This window comes from Natrix helvetica (genome assembly GCF_964273705.1).
Source record: "Natrix helvetica genome assembly, chromosome: 1".
Classification (NCBI taxonomy): Eukaryota; Metazoa; Chordata; class Lepidosauria; order Squamata; family Natricidae; genus Natrix; species Natrix helvetica.
The window spans coordinates 208,516,543-208,538,780 of record NC_138548.1 but is presented as its reverse complement, the minus strand read 5'-3'; the positions used below and the strand labels follow the sequence as shown (position 1 = coordinate 208,538,780).

The 22,238-nt window shown below is 41.4% G+C and overlaps 1 protein-coding gene across 1 annotated transcript in view; it reads right to left on the bottom strand.

The window, feature by feature from the left end:
• Nucleotides 1-17,901, bottom strand: part of TNS2 (tensin 2) — a 166,345-nt gene extending 148,444 nt beyond the window's left edge. The window contains exon 1 of the mRNA XM_081934417.1: nt 17,519-17,901. Within this exon, the coding sequence (XP_081790543.1) occupies nt 17,519-17,782 (264 nt within the window). The 5' untranslated portion in view covers nt 17,783-17,901. The remainder of the gene's footprint in view (nt 1-17,518) is intronic.
• Nucleotides 17,902-22,238: the final 4,337 nt, after the last annotated feature.

Here is a 22,238-nt window from a genome sequence, read left to right as displayed (position 1 = left end):
GAGAGAGAGAGAGAGAGAGAGAGAGAGAGAGAGAGTGGGGGGGAGCCTTATGGAAAAATTATCTGAGTGGCTCAGATCCCTGTGGGAAGAAGATATTACCAAGACTAAGAAACTAGAAAATTTAGCATTGTGATGTCATTATGATCAAGCTGAATATGTAATGAGGTTTTGAATGATTGGGGGAGAGAATTACCACAGAATTTACCACACAACTTGAAAAACATTGCCAATCCTTGATTTATTGAAACATACAGGGAAGCAGAAATTCTGCCTTTTTTGTTCCTTGAACTATTGCCAGACCATGGCTTAGATGATTTTGGCTACTTTAGGGAAGTAATTCAATTTTTGAGAAAGTAGGTTTTTGAGATGCCAAAGGCAACTTCTTGTGGGTTTGTACAGTCTTTGTTCTCCCCATACAGTACTTGGTACCAGAAAACAGCCACAAGTTTCCACCTCCTTCACCTCTAACATCCTATGACCAGAGGCATAACTTCAAAGAAGGCTTCCAAGGCTGACTTCTTGGCTGACCAGATGCCTCACAGCAGAGGCTGGCAAATCCTTGGCTTGGATCCCTCACTTCCAAATCAGGGCTACAATCCAAGCCATGCAAACTGTGGTTTTGCTTGACTCCGGCAGGGGGGATGTGGGCAAGGAGGCTGAGAACTGTTCATGATGGAATCTCAAAAATGATTGAACAAGACCTCAGGAATTCTGATTCCAATGTTTCCTTTTCGCTAGAGAGATGGGGAAGAGAAATTCCCTTGCAATCAAGATTGGTAGGTCCTGTTGCTTTGCATTGCAATTAATCCATCTATCAAAGCAGGAGGTAAGCTCTAAAACAAATCAACACCAGCAATATTTTTTGATAGCTAAGAATTACAAAGTGATCATTCCAAATTAGTACATAATAGCAATAGCAATAGCACTTAGACATATACTGGTTCATAGTGCTTCACAGCCCTCTCTAAGCGGTTTACAGAGTCAGCCTATTGCTCCCAACAATCTGGGTCCTCATTTTACCAACCTGGGAAGGATGGAAGGATGAGCCAACCTTGAACCAGTCAGGATCGAACTGCTGGCAGTCAGCAGAATTAGCCTGCAATACTGCACTCTAACCACTGCACTACCACGGCTCACCCCTCTAATGGGACTAGACCAAAACACAAGAAAAATACAGTTCCCCAATATGTTACCGTTCTGCAGCAACAGGCCCTGAAATGGCTGCCTTACCACACCTAATGGTTTTGCCAAGATGCAAATATATGAACAAGAAAGTAACTTAATAAGCAATATTATTTTGTCAGTTCCCAGATAAATAAGAGAATTTGGAACACGTGATCTTCCCCTTTCTTAATTTGCTAAAGCATAAAATCAAACTTTTCTTTTTTTATATAAAATTTAGGACAACTTTCTCCAAGACCCTGAATGCACACATTCTGAAAGTAAATAGTAGAATGTAGAAACCGGAAGTGAATCGTAGGACTTTCAGAGGCTTTAGCTTACAAGAAAGCCAGCCAACGTGGCCAGCAGCCAAGGAATTGTGAGTACTGCAATCTGACCACATCTGGGATACTATTGGTTACCCAGCTCTGAACTCTAGAGAAAGCAAAAAGATTACAGGAGCACCTCTCAATTAAATGATCTTAAGCGGATTTCATAAAATTAATCCAGTCTTGTTCTGAAACCTATTCTTCCCAAAGGAAAGGATAAGAAAACAATCTTGATTGATTTACAGTCTAGGACCACGCTAAACAAGAAACTAAGTTCTCTTACATTTGGAAAGGACTTGATGACTAGAATTTTCAGCCTGAATTCTACATTAATCTAGATTCCAGTATGAATTAAAGTGGAACAAGGCATGAAGGATACCATTTCTGCAGCTGCTAAGCTCTTTGCATCCTTATTGACATTTCCATTCAGCAACCTGTGTAGGATAAGTAGATAAAATACAAACACACATGAACGTGTAGATATTAGAAAGGATTAAACACAGGAAATACCAAACGCAGTCTTATCTTATTGCATATCCTTTTCAAACAGGATACGGGGAATTTCAAAATGAAGCACTCACCTGGTTTAGACTGATCTAAAACCCTAAGCAAGTTCAGAAGAAGTTAGTCTTTGGATGGGAAGTTATATATGAAAATCAGAATCTAGGGCTAGATTAGAAAGTAAAAATAATATCCCTGAAGAAAATAATGGCAAACTACTTCTATATCATGCCACGAAAATTGCATGGCTCAACTGACATAAATTACTGAAAGTTGAGATCAATCCCAATGATAATTGACTTGTCATATTGATATAACTGAAGAGTGCTAAGAATTGTAAAGACAGGAATGCATGTTCTGCATATATTTGTGTCAAATTATTCCTTTCTATTGTACCTTGTCTTGGGACATCATAAACTTGCTACACACTTGGTCACCATCCATGGATGAAAGAAGGGGAGAGACCAAGAAGGATACAGATCTTGATATCATTCCATATGATTCATCCTCCATGAATAGGACCTTAACTTCCATAATCCCCTTGTTGACTGGAAACAATTGAAATGGGCATCCCAATACAACTAGAAAAGTACCCAGGTTAGAGAAGGCTTGAATTATCTGACTCTTGGTGATCATTTTTTTAGGTGACAACCCTGTTAACTACCTTTAGCTCTAGAATTCGGGAATACATTATCTAGAGTCTCAAATGTCGAGATGCAGTTCCATAGAGCTTTTCCGAGCATTGCCAGGAAACTGGGAAGTAAACAAATAATCTTTGAAAAAGAAAATCTACTCCCACCTACTTTATCCTGTTTCTAATTCCACCGCCTGGCATCCTATATAAAGATCAAGTGCCACCTTTGCTCTAGAATCAACACAAACATCTTCAATCTAATGCCTTCCAGTTGGGCTTCACTGGTCCCAGAATCATCTGATAACAACATAGTTGGCTAAGGATTATGAGAGTTGTCAAGCACAGCCCATCTGGTGGATTCTAAACCTTGTGTGATCAGGCTATGTTATAGCCCTATTTGTTGCCTCCTAAATAATGTAACATAGTCTGTGGTTTAGCTATGGTGTAGATTGTTCTATATAACCAGATCTAGGTTATATAGAAGGGAAACCTTGCTGTTTCCCTTAGCTGAGCTGATTAGATGCAAAATCCATTGTATAAAGTGGTATCTTTTGTATTATAAGTGGAGAAGATGGAAGAGTATTTGCAACACAGTAGAAAAGGGGGAATTGGGTGTGCAACAAGTTGGTAATGGCTGCAATACAGAACCCCAATGTTACCCAGAAAAGGAGGGAAGGAGAGAAAATGAATAATTTTTTTCTAAGAGGGGAATAAATGTTTAACCTTTTCTGCAGCCAGTTCTTTGCTCCTTCTGTGGAACGGAAGGAAACCGTCCCACTTGTTGCTAAAATTGCTTGGGTAAAACAGAATGAAATCTATTAATGGACAGAGCATATATTTGTCAGTTAGGAGCTGAGAAATGACAGAGGCCAGGAAAGCATTAAGCCACAGGAAGGCAGATCGGTGTCTGGCAATTCTTCTGGATTGCAACTCCCCAAATCTTTTATCATCGGCTTCCTATGGGCTAATAAGGGTTGAAATCCAGCATTTCTACCCCTACACTCTTCCCTATAGTTCCACGGCTGGGGCGATCCATGCTGAAAGAAATCCATTTTATAGCTTGACCAGGTTCCAGGAGCTACAATCAAGCTCCTCTGTAGCTTCCACTCTTTCAAGATGCCGCCTCCTTCCCTGCCAGCCCAGCCCCTCCAGAGACTCTTTCCATCACTCACTTGCATAGATCAGGCGCCTGTGGGTTAGTTGCTGTTTTTTTTTTCATTCAGTTCCCCCCGCCAAAAGAGCATTGCTGCTGCCCAACTTGGTGCTCTTGCTCTAGCCAGAAAAACAGAAGAAATCCTCATGTCAGGCTTTAGCCTCAAAAAGTGCAAAGGTTGTACTCAGATTTGGCTCAAGGCAACAAAACACGGAGCTAAAGAAAGAAATATAGATAGAAAGAGGGAGGGAGGGAAGGGAGAAAGAAAGGGAGGGAAAGGGGAAAGAAAGAAAGAGGGAGGGAGGGAGGAAAGGGAGAAAGAAAGAAAGAGAGGGAAGGGAGAAAGAAAGAAAAAGAAAGAAAGAAAGAAAGAAAGAAAGAGGGAGGGAAGAGAGAAAGAGGGAAAGGAAGGGAAAAAGAAAGAAGATAAAAGGGAGGGAGGGGGAAGGGAAGGAAGAAAGAGGGAGGGAGGGAAGAAAGAGGGAGAAGGGAGAAAGAAAAAGAAAGAAAGGAAAGAAAGAAAGAGGGATGGAAGTGAGAAAGAAAGAGAGGGAAGGGAGAAAGGAAGAGAAAGAAAGAAAGAAAGAAAGAAAGAAAGAAAGAAAGAAAGAAAGAAAGAAAGAAAGAAAGAAAGAAAGAAAGAAAGAAAGAGGAACCTTTGGGTAGGAAGAAGAGCCAAAGGACAACCCCGGAAGCAAAACCTCCAGCTCAGGCAGAAAAGCAAGATGTCAACTCTGGAAGAAATCCTTTGAGAGGTACTGGGAAAGTTGATTTTGCAGTGGGGTGAGGGAGAGGAACTATGTTCATGAGAATAAAATACATTAGGATGGAGTATCAACAAGGGGAAGGGGAAAGTCCTGCACTGGGTAGGCAACCCAATGCCCTTCAGGCTTGTTGGATTTCAACTCTCATCATTACAGCCAATTTAGCAGATGGCAAGAGATGATGGGTGCCATAATTAAGGCTATCAGATCTGGGCTGCAAGTATTACAGGTAGTCGTTTACTTACAAATGGTTGCTAACAACTGCATTTTGGGTAATGAGTGATCAGCCTGCATTGATGGCTATTTGCAGGGCCCCCTGGGCCACTTGACTGAGATTTAACATTTTTGCTGAAAACCAGCACCCCATAGAGAACAATAGGTCGCTTAATAATCGCCGCATTCATTTAATGATCTTCAGTTGCACTTAACAACTGTTGCATTCACTTAACAATCACCGCAAAAATGGCCAGAAAATCAGGCGTGGACACTTGGTGAGCCACTTAACAATCATCACGACTTATGACCAAAATTGCAGGCTCAATTACAGTTGTAAGTTGAGGCCTACCTGTAGATGGCAGCAAGAGATACAGAAAAACTCTGACTCTTTGCTGCCATCTAGTGACCATCTAGAATGTTATGGCTCAAATGTAGTAAGACTATAGTCTAAAATATCTGAAGAATAGCAGCTTTCCCAAATCTATTCCAAATGTGCTTACCAACTCCCAAAGATCAGTTGTCTCAAAAACCCTTCCATGAAATCTCATCTCATTCAGACTCCAGACTTGAGTTGACTTGGGACTAGGCAATCTCTTAAAGATAGAATCTGTATCACAGCAGAACCCAAAAGGCAGCATTTTCTCATCCATCACTCACCCAAGCAAAACTCCATCCATTCTCCTCTTCAAAAGAACTCATACTATTTTATATAAACCCCCACCCCCACCCTCCAAGAACTGGTGATTTACCGGGAAGAACACCAGGAAGTGAGGATGGAGTCCAATAAACTGGGGTCAAATGTAGCTTGTCCTAAAGCAGATTTTTAAAGAATCTCCATACAGCCCTGACTGGATGCTTCAAACTGAACAATGTATTAGCTCCGTGATCGTGAAATTATGCCAAAAAGGTTCGCGATCACTGTATTAGCGTATCACTCAAACATGTATTGTATTGAGCCTTAAAATGGATTAATTTAGTAACCAAATACAAATGGGCATTAGTTTTGCCCAGCCTTATTCAATGGTTTTTGTTCCTTGTGATTTTCTGCAGAGATACTGAAGTAAAATCTCTGATAAAATATTGCAAGGAAGAAAAAATTCTAGCCAACCATGCCCTTTCCTAAAATGTGACATGCTCAATCATGCTTAGAGGGAGGGCATATCTGAAGCAAAATAAGATTTCGGTTGGACTTGGGTTTCCCTTGGGCCTTTTCATGATTCATCCTTGTGCGCGGATGAGATTATAAGAATTGGTACTTGGAGACAGAGCTCAACTTAAGGAAGTCTACATTTTAAAATTCTAATAAAAATATTTTTTAAAAAAACACAACAAGGAAGTATATATATATGGGATGAGGCTGATTCTGGTTAAAAGAAGGTTCAATTCTTCAATTCAAGGCTACATTAAAACAACAAATTAATTACAGCAATTAAAGCAATTAAAAGGTAAATTAAAAAATTCAATGTAATTTAAAGCTGATCATTAAAAAGTTACAAAATAAGAAACAATATAATTAAAACTGGACCTTAACTCTGAAAAAAGAAGAAAAAGAAATTTCCCTTTCTGTGGGACCAGAATAATAATGAGATGTAGAAAAAATATTTCCCAACATGGCTCCCAGATCTGAACTGCAAAAGTATTATAGGAAATGTTTTTCCTGCCTTCTAAAGGGAGTCAGGAGTTTTGCAGCTTTGATTTGTTAGCCTTAGCTCCTAAATATCTGTGTACATGCCAACTTGCCCAGTGTAGTATTATTATTCATCATCATCAGCCAGTCAGCCAGCTGTTCAGCCTGGGTTTGGCATTTTTGTCTACCTATCAAGTCCTTACCAAGGACCTGGGAAAGGCAAATCTGGATGTTTGATGGTATTACAGATATTGTTGTAGGATGGAAGCAGTTCCAAGTAAAGCTGCCTTCCGCAATTGACTGATGGCAAATTTGTCAATGCCTATGATGTTCAAGTGGTGCTCCAGTTGTTTTGGGACTGCACCCAAGGCACCTATTACTATTGGTACTATCCTTGCTTGCCTTGGCCATAGTCATTCTATTTCTATTTGTAAGTCTTTGTATTTTGTTATCTTCTCCAGTCCCTTCTCTTCTATTCTGCTGTCTCCAGGCACTGCCACATCCAATATCCAGACTTTTTTGTCTTTCTTATCGACAACTGTCTGGGGTGTTATGTGGCAGGGGCCTGTCTGTCTGGATTCTGAAGTCCCAGAGCAATTTAACTACTTCATTTTCTATGGCTTTCTCTATTCTATGGTCCCACCAGTTCTTGCTTACAGGCAAATGATACTTCTTGCAGATCTTCCACTACACCATTGCTGCTATGTTGTTGTTGTCATTGTTGTTGTCGTTGTTGTTGTTATCATTATTATTACTATGTTCAGAATTACTTTGTGCCTTTCATTAGAAGCTTCTTCCTCACAGTACTTGGCCCATTATTTGTTTCTCATTCATCTCCAATCAGCATTAATTATATATTTTCTCTTCATTAGTAACTTCAGTTTCCAGAGGCAGAGAAAACTTTAATTACTGGCTTGCTCTCCTTAATTTTAGAACAGCAATAACTGAGCCAGAAGTTGCAAGGAGGAAGTTATTAATTAAAGTTAAAGACAAATTTATCTGAGCATGACAAAGTTTAAGTAAAGAGATCATTGGGGTGGGAACTGTTCAACAATAAAGCATTATAGTAGTTCTGTGTAGAATCACTTTTAAAATTCCGCTTCAAGCCCAATGCACAAAACAATATTTCAATAGCTCTCAAAAGAACATGCTGTGGAAACAACATATATCCAAACAAGATATAAGTGAAATATAACCCCAAATGGAATTGTTCATTTCAAATATTTATAACTAGCTCACTTCCCAGAAAATCTCCTGGCAGATTGCAACATATATAAAAGTGGATGAAAACTATAAAACCAAGTAACATAATTCATACACTGATTTTTTAAAATAAAAAAATAGAATAATAATCACACTGGCACTAACAAAATGGCGCCTAAGGGACTAACAGCATCAATAGACTGAAGAGCAAAATCCAGAATGCGAGAGTGGAAGGCCATTTAACATGAAATGTGGAAAATGGCACTGTCTAGCCTCCAGGCAAAACCAAAGTGCCACAACATTTTTGCATCTCTCCATGGTCTCTATATAACACACCTCTCCCAGCTGTATGGTGCTGTGTGATGTACCTGTTTAGGCAGGTACATAATAAAATAGATATTTAGATTCAATTATATTAAGCCTTAAATGTAACTTCTAAAATATTGACTTGTAACATATAGGCTGTTCTTTAAAGATTGATTCTTACTGTCACATTCTGTACCAGCTATAGTTTCCAAACCATCTGTATGGTCTGGTCTACAGACTGTGCCCTTGTGATAATTCAAAGGGAGGATCAGCAGAGCATGGTCTTCTGTTGCTAGAGGGATGATCAAGGTTAGACTAGAAATAAAATCCTCCGTTGAAGGAATTAGGATTGTTCAGTCTTGAGAGGTAAAAACCAATAAAGAGATGACAGCATTCTTGAAAGACTTGAAAAGATGTTACATGAAAGAAAATCAACGTCTCTTTTCTACCATTCCAGAGATCAGGACATGGAGGAGTGGATTTAAAATATAGGAAGACTGTTCTGACCTAGGCTTTCCGAGAGCATGAAGCAAACTCCTTGTCCCAACAAAAAACCCTTTTATTAACTTACTGTGGATTCTGCTCATTCACATCCAGCAAAGTCTTTGAAGGGAAGATTTACAGTCACAGTCACAGACCTTATCTGGCTTGGAGAGCTGACAGGCCGATATCTGCAAAACTTGTCTCAGAGAGTCACGAACCAATTAAGCGAACTAATTGTCTCCTGAAAACTCCATTCTCCTTTCGCTCGTCTTTATTTCCTCTGGGAGGAGCCATTCATCGTCCACCTCTGGCCTTACTCCCAAGTTGATCCCTGTTCTTTAGCTGTTCCCTTCATCTGGCAACTCTGTGCATGTGCACACTGGGAACAGGCTCCAGCTGTTCTTCTGCCTCACTGAGGTCTGACTTTGAAGGCAGCTGATAACTGGCATATGGTTCTGCCCCCTCTCTGCCTCTGACACAGAGCCCCCATCAGAGCCTTCCCCAGACTCCAGGACTGGCCCTTGTTCCTCCCCAACCTCCTTGCTGTATGAATCTGCTGCCAGCTCTACTGGCTGCTGGCGGGCCGCAACAAAGACAGATTCCAAATGAAAGTTAGAAGAAGCTTCCTAGTGCTAAGAACTGTTTGATAATATGGTAGAATCTGTTATCCAGAGAAGAGATGGGCCGGCTTCAGGAAGATAACTCTTTCTTGAATGTTTTAAGGTAGATTGCCATCCTGAGTGCCAGGTTGGATTTAATGCCCTAAAAGGACCCTTCTAATTCCAAAACTTTACAATTCTCAAAGGAAATATTCGTGATATCAAAACCATTCTGATATACCTCAAGAATCTGGAATATCCATTTCAGGCTATACCACTGACTCTTTTAAATCAAGAGGACAATTCCTGATGGAATGATGCAAAAAGATGTTTACCACTTCCTGGATCTACCCCATCAATCACTTTCTATAAAAGATCTCACAATAGATCATTAGCTCTATCGCCCCCCCCCCCCCCCAAATCTCCCAGACCATCCAGGAATATCTTAAATTGTATCACTTTGGAAGGCAGATTGTAATATGTTCTTTCTTCCTATAAATAGGATACACCATCACCAGTTAAAACCTGACTATGACAAGGTTATGTGACTGTGATAAAATGGCCATGAAAGAAATTCTGAAAATTGTCTTTGAAAGATATCCAGGACCATCAGGATGGATTACTCTAACACTACTTCTCAGACGATTTTAACTAGCTTGGTAAGGTAGGATGCAGGTATACTTCCTTAAAACATCCCCATTTTATCTCTCTGGCCCAAGTAAAGGTAAAGATTCCCTTCGCACATATGCCCTATGAGTCATTCCCAACTCTAAGGGGTGGTGCTCATCTCTGTTTCAAAGCTGAAGAGCCAGCGCTGTCCAAAGATGTCCCCACAATCATGTAGCTGGCATGATTAAATGCCGAAAGGGCACAAAACACTGTTACCTTCCCACCAAAGGTGACTCCTATTTTTCTACTTACATTTTTACATGCTTTCGAACTGCTAGGTTGGCAGAAGCTGGGACAAGTAATGGGACTCACTCCGTTACTCAGCACTAGGAATTCAAACCGCCGAACTGCTGACCTTTCCGATCGACAAGCTCAGCATCTTAGCCACTGAGCCACCACGTCCCAAATACTTTCCCTCAAAACTTGTGCTAGAACAGAAGGATTCCCCCAAGAAGATGAAATATATACATGACAATAGCTCCTCCCCCACCAGTACTCTGGCCTAGAACAACGCTGGATCAAGTACCCAAATGAGTAAAACTGGGTAAAATCAACTCCACCAAGCACAAATCTTAATGATACACACGAGGTTGGTATTTTCTTCAATATGTAAATCATGGATGTGTGGCATTTTAAAGTAGCACTACAATACTAGAAGAAAGTCATTCTAAATTCAGAGTTCTGGATCCAAATTTCTATTTCAGCAACTCACATTGTCCAGCCTCTTTTGTTCTTATGGAAAGTAAAAGTCTATTCATACTGCTATGCATATTTATTCATCTCTACTGCTCTTTATGTTAAGCGAATCATTTGCAATAACTATGTTTTTCTCCCTCAAACAAGTAAGAGTCATAATCAAACCCATTTATAACAAATAGAAAAATGAGGAACAAAGAAACCAAGACCACATATGATAAAGCGCTTTTTCATATCTTTAAGCCAGTTGATAATCACTGAGCTGAATGGTAATTTGCTATTTTTTAAACTTTTTGAAGTTGGGTGGATGCTCCCCTCCCATCAAGATGTAGTCTACTAGCTTACCAGAATCCCTGAGGGCAAACCTCATTGGGTAGATAGAAAGCCTCTAAGGCTTTTGCATTGCTTTTCTCTAAAAATAATCAGCCTTCCCACAAAGAGGGTATAAATCCATTACCAATTACATAACTTCCAACATTTCTCAACTGGAGACAATACAAGAACTTGTGTGGGCCTGTAAGATCATTCCCTGCATGGATCTGCAAACAGGCTAGGCTAAAATGGAGTTGATAATTTATGATTTAGAAAGTTGCAGTAATCTGGTCATTGTATTAGAATGTTGTAAGAACTTTGCCATCACAATAAGCAATGATATGGCTTATTGATTTGAGTGTCACATATTTTATGAACATAGCAATTGTGTCTTCAATCCTTCTTTGGTGTCTTTGAAGCAGCTTTGAAAGACATTCTCTCAAAAATCTTCCCATCTATTTAACCTTTCTGAACTGTATTTTTCATCTTTATTTTAACGTTTTCAGTTTCTTTTCCTAATTCTTGTAACTATTACAAGATATTCATTGCTTTAGAATACCTTATGGATTTAAAAAGGCAATATATAGAAGTACATTTTTGAAAATAATTCTTATTTGAATGAAGGGCAGGAAGGGAGATACACTTTGAAAAAACAGGAAAAAACTCAGAATCACCCACAGTTTTAAAGCTGAAATTAAGTAACTGTCCTAATTCATGTATGATTAGAGGGGCAGATTTCATTAGAACCAAGTTTAAATCTTCAAAGAGATTCAGAAAGTTTTTCATGTCTTTTCTTTAATATCTTTTCAGGGCCCATGGATTCCTCTTTTACAGCTTTTCCTGACTTTGCAACTCCCCCACCCCCCTTGGGAACAAATGGAGAGGAAAGAGAAAAATTGGTGCTCAGTGGCTGATAATTACTACAAGATGTTCCCCAACCATCATAGGTAGAAGTAGACATTTTCTAAAGAGGGAACTACTTTGCCAACAACAAAATGCTCCACTGAAATTTGTCAGAAAGATTAATCCTTGAAATTTCTCCACTGTTTCAGATTGTCCATTTGCCCTCAACTTAACTTACAAATTGATAATATAGCACCCACAGAAATAATACATGTGAACCTCTGAATATTAAAAATTAAAATTAAAGTAACTTTAAGAAATAAATAATAGTCAAATTCCCATACAATTTCAGCAATCTTGCATGGTTGCATCTCCTCTGAGAATCCCAAAATCTTACTTGAGATCTATTGACCTTCTTACTTTTGATTTTAGGTGAAATCATTGGACTCTTGTGAAATATTGTGTATTTTCTTTTGGGAACAATTGGGATGTTGAGCAGATTTCACAATGGCATTTAGAGACTTAAAAAACAAAATGTGGATCACTGATTCAAAAATTTGTATTCTCGCTGTGATGCTCTAAAGCCTGCTGATTTCTTTAGCAATAGCAATAGCCCTTAGACTTATATACCGCTTCACAGTGCTTTACAACTCACACTAAGCAGTTTACAGAGTTGGCATATTGCTCCCAAACAATCTGGGTCCTCATTGCCCCCAAACAATCTGGGTCCCCGGAAGGATGGAAGTCTGAGTCAACCTTGAGCCTGGTGAGATTCAAATTGCCAAATTGCAGGCAGCCGGCAATCATCAGAAGTAGCCTGCAGGACTGCATTCTAACCACTGCACCTCTGCGGCTCTTTAATCCTGGAAATGGTTTTCCATCTGGCATCCAAATAGGCCAGGCAAGGCTTTTGCCCCAGTCCAAATGCACATTTCTGGTCCCAAACTAATTAGCGTTTGTAGGCCATTTTCGTCTGAGCCTGGGAACAAATTGATAGCCAAGAAATAACTTTCGCCACCAGCAAGCTATAACTCTCTCTTAGGGAGCCCATTTAATGTTGAGGTTGTCAGCTAATAGTAATAGCTTTCAAATGCTTTTCATGGGTAGTTTGGAGGACAATCACAATACAGGCAACAATACAAGTAATATTATTGCTTTCTAATCTCACAGGCTGCACCTGAAATAACAATTGAAAACAAAAATAAGAAAAATGAACTCTGAATCATGGATACTATGGTCATTGATTAATACAAATAATGGCTGCACTAAGAGGGGTTAAAAATCCCCTGGTAGCGAAACCTACAATGGGAGTACTTGTAGTCCTCGATTTATGACCACAATCAAGCCCAGAATTTCCATTGTTAAGTGAGATATTTGTTTAGTGAGTTTTGTCCCATTTTACAACCTTTCTTGCCACATTCACTGCAGTCAATAAGTCACTCGGTTATTAAGTGAATCTGGCTTCCCTATTGACTTTGCTTGTCAGGAGGTTGCAAAAGGGTCACAGCAATGGTCATAAGTATGAGACATTTCCCAAGCATCTGAATTTTGATCATGATCATGGGGGTGCTTGAAAGGTCGTAACTGTGAAAAACAATCATAAGCCGCATTTTTCAGTGCCGTTGTAACTTTGAACTGTCACTAAAAGAAATGTTGTAAGTCGAGGACTACCTGGACAGTGCAAATCCAGAATCAGGTTAGATACCATCCTTCCTATCAATTGCACAGTCCACTATTTGGGGATTAAGGTATAGGTGAGTAGCTTTCATCCATCTCATAGGGATTAAAGAAACCAGTTGGACATCACTGCCATGTCTGCATTAAATAGACAGGAGAAAAGTTGCATAGAGCTGACAAATAAAGCGATTAAAGTCTCTGGACATCTTTACACTCCTGTGCCACTCAGTGATGGTCTGTCCACAAGGTGCTGCTGCCTGAGATGAGCATGAGTATTTCCACAGTCAGGGAAGAAAAGTGGCGGAGAGCCTCTTCAAGGGCCATGGTGGCGCAGTGGTTAGAGTGCAGTACTGCAGGCTACTTCTGCTGACTGCCAGTTGCCTGCAATTTGACAGATCAAATCTCACCAGACTCAAGGTTGACTCAGTCTTCCATTCTTCTGAGGTGGGTAAAATGAGGATCCAAATTGCTGGGGGCAATAGGCTGACTCTGTAAACCACTGAGAGAGGGTTGTAAAACACTGTGAAGTGGTATATAAGTCTGTTATTGCTATTCAGTCTGACATCTTTCCCAGTTGACTGCCTGAAGCAGAGAACACATTCTTCCTCTTGAACTGCTCAGCCCTGAATCAATATCAATTGGGTTTTTTTTTTTAAAAAAGCAAGGTGAATTGTGTGATTCATGGAATAATGAGATGGACCTATAGTGCCCACTATATTTGGGAGCTGCCTTCCAAATAGGGGCAGGACAACCAAAAGCCAATCAATTTACATTATGTCCAGACTAACAACTTGGAAACACATTGCAATCACATTGCCTAAAATGTGGCTAGCTAGTTTATGGAATGGTTGCAATGCAGTCTTTCTTTTTGGTAGATGATTGACACAATTATGGCATTTATTAAAAAAAATAGCACCTTTTCCAATTAACATATTTAATGAAAAGGCATAATTTTAAAAGCCACACCAGCATCAGGGGCTGCAGCTATACTCTCTGCACCTGAAGAAGTGAGCTGCAGCTGACAAAATCTTGTACCTTTCAATATGAAGACACTGAATGAAATATATAAAATGGAATCACAAACAAAAGTTGATGCCTTAATCCAAGAGAAGTAGCTCTATGACTATGATGACTCTCACAAATCACTGTTTTAAAACATGCCTTCTCCCAAATGTCCTTGGAAAGGACAGTATTTTGATCAGAATACCTTATAGGTACATTTCAGGACTAATATACAGATTCAGCAATCCATTCAGAATAAGAAAAATGGGATGGCCTCTTTTGATGGAAAATAGAAGTTAGAAGGATTTTTGGAAGGCATCTAGGCTCAATGCAGGGATTTCTCAAATCTACCATCCCTGACATATGACTAACCAGCCCGTTTTTAAATATTTCCATCCAAGGAAAGGCCAACATCTTCCTTGGCAGTCTGATCTTCTGACCGCTGACTTTTAAGCCAAAATCTGGTTTTGTTGCTATTTTCACCTATTAATTCTAATTCCAGTCTCCACTGAAAATCAGTCTGCTCTACTGTATCTTCTACAGTACAGACCTTCTGATATGCAGACAATCCCACATCTCTTTTTCCCCTGAATAAACAAGTGCACATCACTTTTTCCCCTGAATAAACAAGTGTTTATTCCCCTGAATAAACAAGTGTTCTCATGAATACCATAATAGCTTTCTTCTGGATCATTCTATGTACCAGAGTCTCCATTTGTGGTGTTTGGCCTATTTAAAAATGAGTTGGATGAGGAGTTAGAAAATATGCAAATGACACAAAAATATTATGGGGGGGAGGGGGAATAGCAAACACTTCAAAGGATAACATAAAGGATTCAGCGCGATCAGGAAAGGCTAATACAATCAGAGAAAAGAGCAAGATGAATGTCAACAGTTAAAAACCCTAAGTCCTACGTTTTGGTAGGAAATATCAAAAGACATGAGTATAGGATGGGGGGTGGCATACCGGGCAATAGTACACCTGCCAATTTATTTATTTATTTATTTATTTATTGAATTTATATTGCTGCCTATTCTCCCATGGTGACTCAAGGCGGTTTACAGAATATAAAACCACATTTAAAACAATAAAAATAATAAAAAGAATCAAAAAAATTAATATGGTATAAAATAATAAAATTACCCCCACCCTCCGCCCCTCACACGAGCCATTTAATGAGCTCCATCCCACTCTGGGTTCCTCAGGCCCGCTGGCAGAACCAGGTCTTCAGTGCCTTAGGGAAGAGTATTAGAGTGGGGGCTATTCTAATCTCTGGGGGGGGGGATGATGTTCAAGAGAGAGGGAGCCACCACAGAGAAGGCCCTTCTTCTGTGTCCCACCAGGTGTATCTCCCTCGGGGATGGAACCTGCAACATTTCCCTGCCTCCCCGCTCTGATGTGTACCGGCAAGAGACGGTCCCTCAAATAACTTGGTCCCAAGCCATGAAGGGCTTTAAAGGTGACAACCAGCACCTTGAATTACATCAAATCGGCAGCCAATGCAGCTCCCTCAGGAGAGGTGGTACATGTGCACACCAAGGTCTGTATAAAACCATGTGGGCCATTGCATTTCGTACCAACTGGAGCTTCCAGATGCTTTTCAAGGACAGCCCCATATAGAGCGCGTTGCAATAGTCAAGACAGGAAGTGACTAGGGTGTGAGTGACTGTGAGTAGGGATTACAATCCTCAGTTGCATCAACAGAAATATAAGGCGATGCTCAAGAGAAGGTACTTTTCCCTGTTCCACATTGATCAGATTATAGTTCAGCTACCGGATCAAATTGCAGTGCAGCTTATTTGATGGGGAGCAACCAAGATGATAAAGTGCCCACAAGAAAAGGGGGGGAACCTAGTTAAAGGAATGGGATGTATTTAGCTTGGAAAAGAGGAAGTTGCAAAGAAGATAACAACTGTCATCAGGTACCTGAAGGACTGTCATGCAAATACAGCAAAATTTTTCAGAGTTATTTCAGAAGACAGGACAAAAAAACAGCAGGCTTCTATTCCTGGGAAGTAGCAATGACCATAGCACTTGGACTTATATACCGCTTCACAGTGCTTTACAGCCTCTCTGTAAGCGGTTTTAGAGAGTCAGCATATTTGCCCCCAACAATCTGGGTCCTCATTTTACCCACCTCAGAAGGATGGAAGGCTGAGTCAAACTTCAGCCAGCTAGGATTGAACCACTGACAGTGGGCAGAATTAGCCTGCAATACTGCATTCTAACTACTGCACCAACATGGCTCTTTGGGGATTAAGGTATAGGTGAGTAGATTTCATCTGGGCATTAGAATTTCCTAACGGTGAGAAGCTGTTCAAGGTAGGCTCCCTTTGCTGGGGCAAAGCCAATAGCAGCTGAATATCATCTGGCCGGATAGCATAACTCGGAACAACGTTGCTGTATTTGCATGACGGTCCTTCAAGGTACTTGAATAACGTTCTTTGCACTTTCCTCTTTTCCAAACTGAATACATCCTTTAAAAAAAAAAACCCTTTCCCATGCACTTTATCATCTTACTTGCTCCCCCATCGGATATGCCGCAGAAGCAGATTTTTGCAGGGGACGAGGGGTCGGACTGGATAGTCTCTACGGTCCCTTCCGAGCGCTTCGATTCTACGCGCTTTGCCTGCAGAGAGATGTCTTCTCACCCACCGAAGAGCCTCTGCCCGCCGCTGTTCGCGCTGCCGTTTTGGCAACCCCTAGCTATTTTTCCCCCCTCAAGAGGTAGTCCTTTTCGCCTCACGGGAGCGCGCGGGCTTCTGAAACTTAAGAGCCGAGGCGGGCGTAGAAGCCTCGCACACGATCCTCAAGGCAGCCTGTCAAGAGGCCGCCGGTGCGCCCGTTTCCCTCCCACTCGCCGCCACCGCCGCCACCCTGGAGAGCGAGCGCTTTTCCAAGGGCGACCCGAAGTCCCCGAAACCCAAGCAAACGCCTGGCGAGCTTCAAGCCTCCAAGGACTTCGTTTTACTTTCCTGCCTCAGGAGTGAGGAGGAAAGCGCGCGCGAGAGAGAACCAAGCTGAAGTTCAGGGCGCGCATTTGAGAGGGAAACGGCGACGGGGCTTAGTTGGGGGGGGGGGCAGGAGAGAGACGGGAAGGGGGGCAGACAGGAGAGGGATGCGTAACTACGCAACTGCCCCTTCTCGAATAAAAGTCTTAAAGAGGCGCCCGCTCTTTGCACGCTTGCGCGCGCCCCTTTAATGTAACGCGCTCCCACACAGGGCCACAGTCGGATCCTCTGACGCAGCCCGCAATTCCGCGCGCGCTCTCTGGCTCGCGCCGAAGAAAAACCGAGGTCTCGCTCTCTCTCACACTACACACACGCACGCACGCGCACGCACCTTGGTCAGCTGCATTCTGGCGGCGCCCGGTTGGCTCTCGTCCTGGCGGCGTGCGGAGCAGCACTCGGGTCCCCAGCACTCGGAGCCGCCTGCCCTGCCCATACGACCCCTTCTTCTGCTTGCGGACTCCTGCCCCGCCGGCAAGGTTGCGTCTGCGGGTATCCTCGCCTCCCCTTTCGCCGCTGGAGGATCCGACTCGCCTTGCAGACTCCTCCTCCTTGTCCCTCTGCCCTCCCCGCCCGCCCCGTCCCCGCCGCTCTCCATCTCCCTGACAGTCGGAATAATAATAATAAGAAGAAGAATAACCAGAGCAAATCCTGCGAGCCCTGCGAGTTTACAAAAAGTCCGGCCTGTAAACAGGTGGCAACGCCCGTCTCCAAACTGAAGGGAGCCTAGTGTTTTTTGGGGGGGAGCCCCTGTCTATAAAGCTTGGACCATTTCGGGGAATAGCATGAACTGAGGAAGGGGGCGTGGGGTGGGGGGAGTGAAGGGAGAGATGACATACTGCTCTTGGAAAGAGAAAGAAGATGGCTTGTCAGAATGCGTGTAGACTCCAGCTAGCGTAGCCAGATAATTGGAAACACATTACCCTTGGAAAAATCCCTCCAGAGCAGTTTTAAGAGTAACAAAGAGGCATGTGTGCGGTTCAGCCAGATTCTGTATCCTGTTTCCTTCCAGTTTTTCAGGGCTCTGGGTCAGCGGTTTCATGGCCTGCCTCTCCAGAGAGAAGAAGGGGGGAAGCAATCCAGGTTTCTGCATTTTAAGCAGGAATTGGGAGGGGGGGGGAGAAGGGTTAAGGGAGCATGCAGCATGCGTAAATAAGTCAACTGAAAAATGTTTGTGTCAAGTTTTGTACAGAGGAGCAAGTCGACGTAAGACGACTGTTCCTTGCTGGCTTACCTAGGGAAAGTTAGTGACATGGCTTAGGTACTTTGAGGAAGCACGTGTAGGATTGGTTTGGGGTAGTGGTTAAAGCACTAGTGGTTAAGGCTGGAGGCTGGGAGTTCTAGTCCTACATTAGCTGGGTGACATTGAGCCAGTCACTCTTGCTGTCAAGTAAACTGCAGGAACTGGTCTAGGCAGTTGGCACTTGAAGGGACCTAAACTAAACTAAACAAATGCATAAGATTGCTAAGCCTAGCTCACTCTTGTAGTTCTTGGCTGCCAACCTTGTACAAAACAATTTAGTAGAAAAAGTTGAAAGCTCCTCCCAGCTTAACTAAAGGCAAGCTGAAAAAAAATGTCCCAAATGCTTGGATTCTAATCCTTAGCTTTTCTTTTTGCTTTTTTTTTAAACAGTTAAGGATCTCTGGTTCTTTTGCTGGCAAAAACACATGTGCATTAGAAAACATTTGTGATGGCCGTTTTTTTAAGTTCTTTCCTTCCGATTGTTTCAAAGTAGAGAGCTTTAGTTAAATTTGTTTAGCTGTAGCCAATACTGTACAAATTTTAAATGTTTTAAAACTGAAATATTTATTGTTTTTGCTTTCTTTTAAGCTATTTACGTGCTGGAACTCTGAAAACAGGTTTATACAATGTTTAAAGACCTCCAAACTTTAATAAGTTTGCAAATTAACAAACTAATCTTTTTATTCATTGTAAAATCTTCCACTTCAGTAAGTGAGGACACATATTAAGTGGTGAGCCTGAAAAATAAAAGAATGCAGAAGTATATGTTATTTAGATTTATGTTTGTTTATGGTCTATTATGCAATTATGTAGTTACTTTTAAGTTTGTAACAACATGAATTAGATACTTTAAAAACTACTATGTGTCAGCTTATTTTTGCTTTATCTAGAAACTTTCACCTCCGTGTTGCTTCCTACTCCTAGAACTATATTTTGGGGTTTAAAAGGTCTCAGTTTCACCCAAGTAGAACCAGTGAGACAGCCTGGGAGAACCTAGTAGATCCAAGCACAAACTTAATATCACAGTTGGTGCCCAGAGTTTTACAGACATATTAGACTCCAGGCTTTTATGAAGAGTGATTACCTGTTCTCAGATGTCCAATGCTCCAGAAGAGTGTAGGGATAATGAGAGCAGGACACAGACCATCAGATCAAAGCAAAACAGATTGGCTCCAGGTTGGCGAAAGAATGAGACAAGTCTGTATACTTTCCCCTTATTTATGCAGTCTATATGCCGAATATACATTAATAAGTGAAACTAGATTGGAAATAGCCAGGTGTGGTTTTAAAACTGTAGGAAGAATAATCAATGATCTATGACGATGACCCTAGTTTGGTAGCTGAAAATGTAAAGGATCTGAAAGCTGTAGAAATAAAAGACGAGCACAATGAAAAAGTCAGACTAAACTATACAGAAGACAAAACTAAATGTCAATAGGTACCATAACTACCCTTAGAATTGACAAGGAAGATATTGAAGTGGTAGATAGCTTCAACCATTTAGGATCAACCGTAAATAGTAAAGGAATCAGCAGTCAAGGGATATACCACAGATTAGTACAGGTTAGAGCAGCTGTGAAAGCATGGAACACATTGAGGATATTCAGATGTTGTGATGTGCCTATACCTATAAAAATCAGAATTGTGGAAGCCATGATATTCCCTGGGAGGCTGGGACTTTCTATGGAAGCAAAAGTTGGACTTTGAAGAAGCAGGAGAGGTAGAGTAATGACATTTTTGAACTCTAGTGTTGGAGAAGACTCTTGAGAATACAAGAAAGCAAACAAATGGACCATTGAACAATCTCAAAATTCTTACTCTAGGCCACAAATGAGTTTCAAATTAATCTATTTTGGATACATTATGCAAAGACTTCACTCTCTTGAAAAGGGTGTAAATACGGGCAAAGCTCGAAGGAAAGAGAAGAAGAGAATTGCCAGCAATAAGGTGGATGGACTTACCCTTACAAGAGTGATGAGGGCACCATTGGAAGACCTGAAGGATCAGGTTTGGTACAGATCATCATGGAGAAAATCTGTGTGATTGTTAATAAGCAATAAAGATAGTCCTTGACTTATAGCCATTCATTTAGTGACAAAGGCACTGAAAGAAGTAACTTAGGACCATTTTTCACACTTAATGACTGTTGCAGCATCCCCATGGTCACGTGATCAAAATTTGGATGCTTCACAGCTGGCACATAAGGAAGTACCATACAAGCAAATCATATTAACCAAAAGTTTTGAATGAAGAGACATAGTGCGTGAAGTATACAGGTGGTCCTCCCTTTATGACCACAGTTGGGACTGAAGTCACCATGTGACCAGGATTAATTTTACAACTATTTTTACTGCAGCCATTAAGTGAATCATGTGGTTGTTAAGTGAATCACGAGGTTGTTAAGCAAACCAGGCTTCCCCCATTGACTGCTTTGTCAGAAGCCAGTTGAGAAGGTTGAAAATCACAATCGTGACCAAGGAGACTGTCGTAAATACATGCCAGTTGCCACGTGCTCAAATTTGATCATGTGACTCTGGGGATGCTGCAGTGGTAATAAGTGTAAGGAACTGGTGCCGCTGATTCCCACAATAGTCCAGAATTTTGTTAGAACTAGACTACTGCATAAAATTAGAGTAATATTTACTTGTTAACTCCTAATGCTGTCGGGAGCGCTAAATTTAGGGGAAAGTGTGAGGGAGCTCAGGGTAGATGATAGAGCTGGGACCTAACAATTGTACAAGTAGTCCTCAACGTACAACAGTTCATTTAGGGTTAGGGTTATTTCATTTAGTGCCTGTTCTAAGTTACAACGGCATTGAAAAAAGGGACCTATGACTGTTTTTTCACACCACTATTGTGTCATCCCCATGGTCACGTGATCAAAATTCAGACCCTCGACAATTTATTCATATTTATGGCCATTGCAGTGTCCCGGGATCCCCTTTTGCAGTCTTCCGACAAGCAAAGGCAATGGGGAAGCCGGATTCCCTTAATAACTGCTCTTCTAACTAACAGCTGCAGTGATTCACTTAACTGCGGCAAGAAGGATTGTAAAATGTGACAAAACTCACTTTAACAAATGTCTCACTTTACAATAGAAATGTTGGGCTCAATTGTGGTTGTATGTCGAGGACCACCTGTATTGCCATTGTGGCAGTCGCCCGATGATGCCGTTTGCCAGCTCCGAAGGCATATGACTTTTCTAGGATCCCATCTAGTCTTGAAAGATCCCACTAGGAAGGTTCTGGATTGCTTGGAACACAAGTAGAGAAACTCTAATGCAGAATGAGGAGCTATTTTGAAAAGGGAACGTGTCTGTTCATATTACAATTGCAGGGCCCTGTGCTTGTGAAACAATTGCACAAAAGATAGCACCCCGGACCAATTATCCCCCTCACTGCAGCTCTTTGGTAAGGAACCCTTACCCTTGTACATACTAGACGCTTGTTTGGGATTAGGATGGAACTTGTGCAACCTTGTCTGGGAGAGACCGGGCAAGTTCCACAAAGAGACTTAATAGGAAGGCCTATGGAAGCACAGTATCAAAAGAGTTAAATGCCAGATCAAGTGCCAAGGAGAGGTGAGCAAGCAGAGGATTAACCACCCACACAGCCCATAAATTGCAAGGGGTGGAGCTGAAAGAAGAAGAGAAAAAGCAACTTTTCTCTCTAGGAGGACTTAAGGCTAGCACATAGATTCATTATGGACTCATTAGGAACAGCCTGTAGCTACGTCTATTTTAGGCCAGCATTCCCCAGCCTGTTTTAATGTTGCTCTTTTCTCTAACCTGGGGTGGAAAGGATGTGAGTAT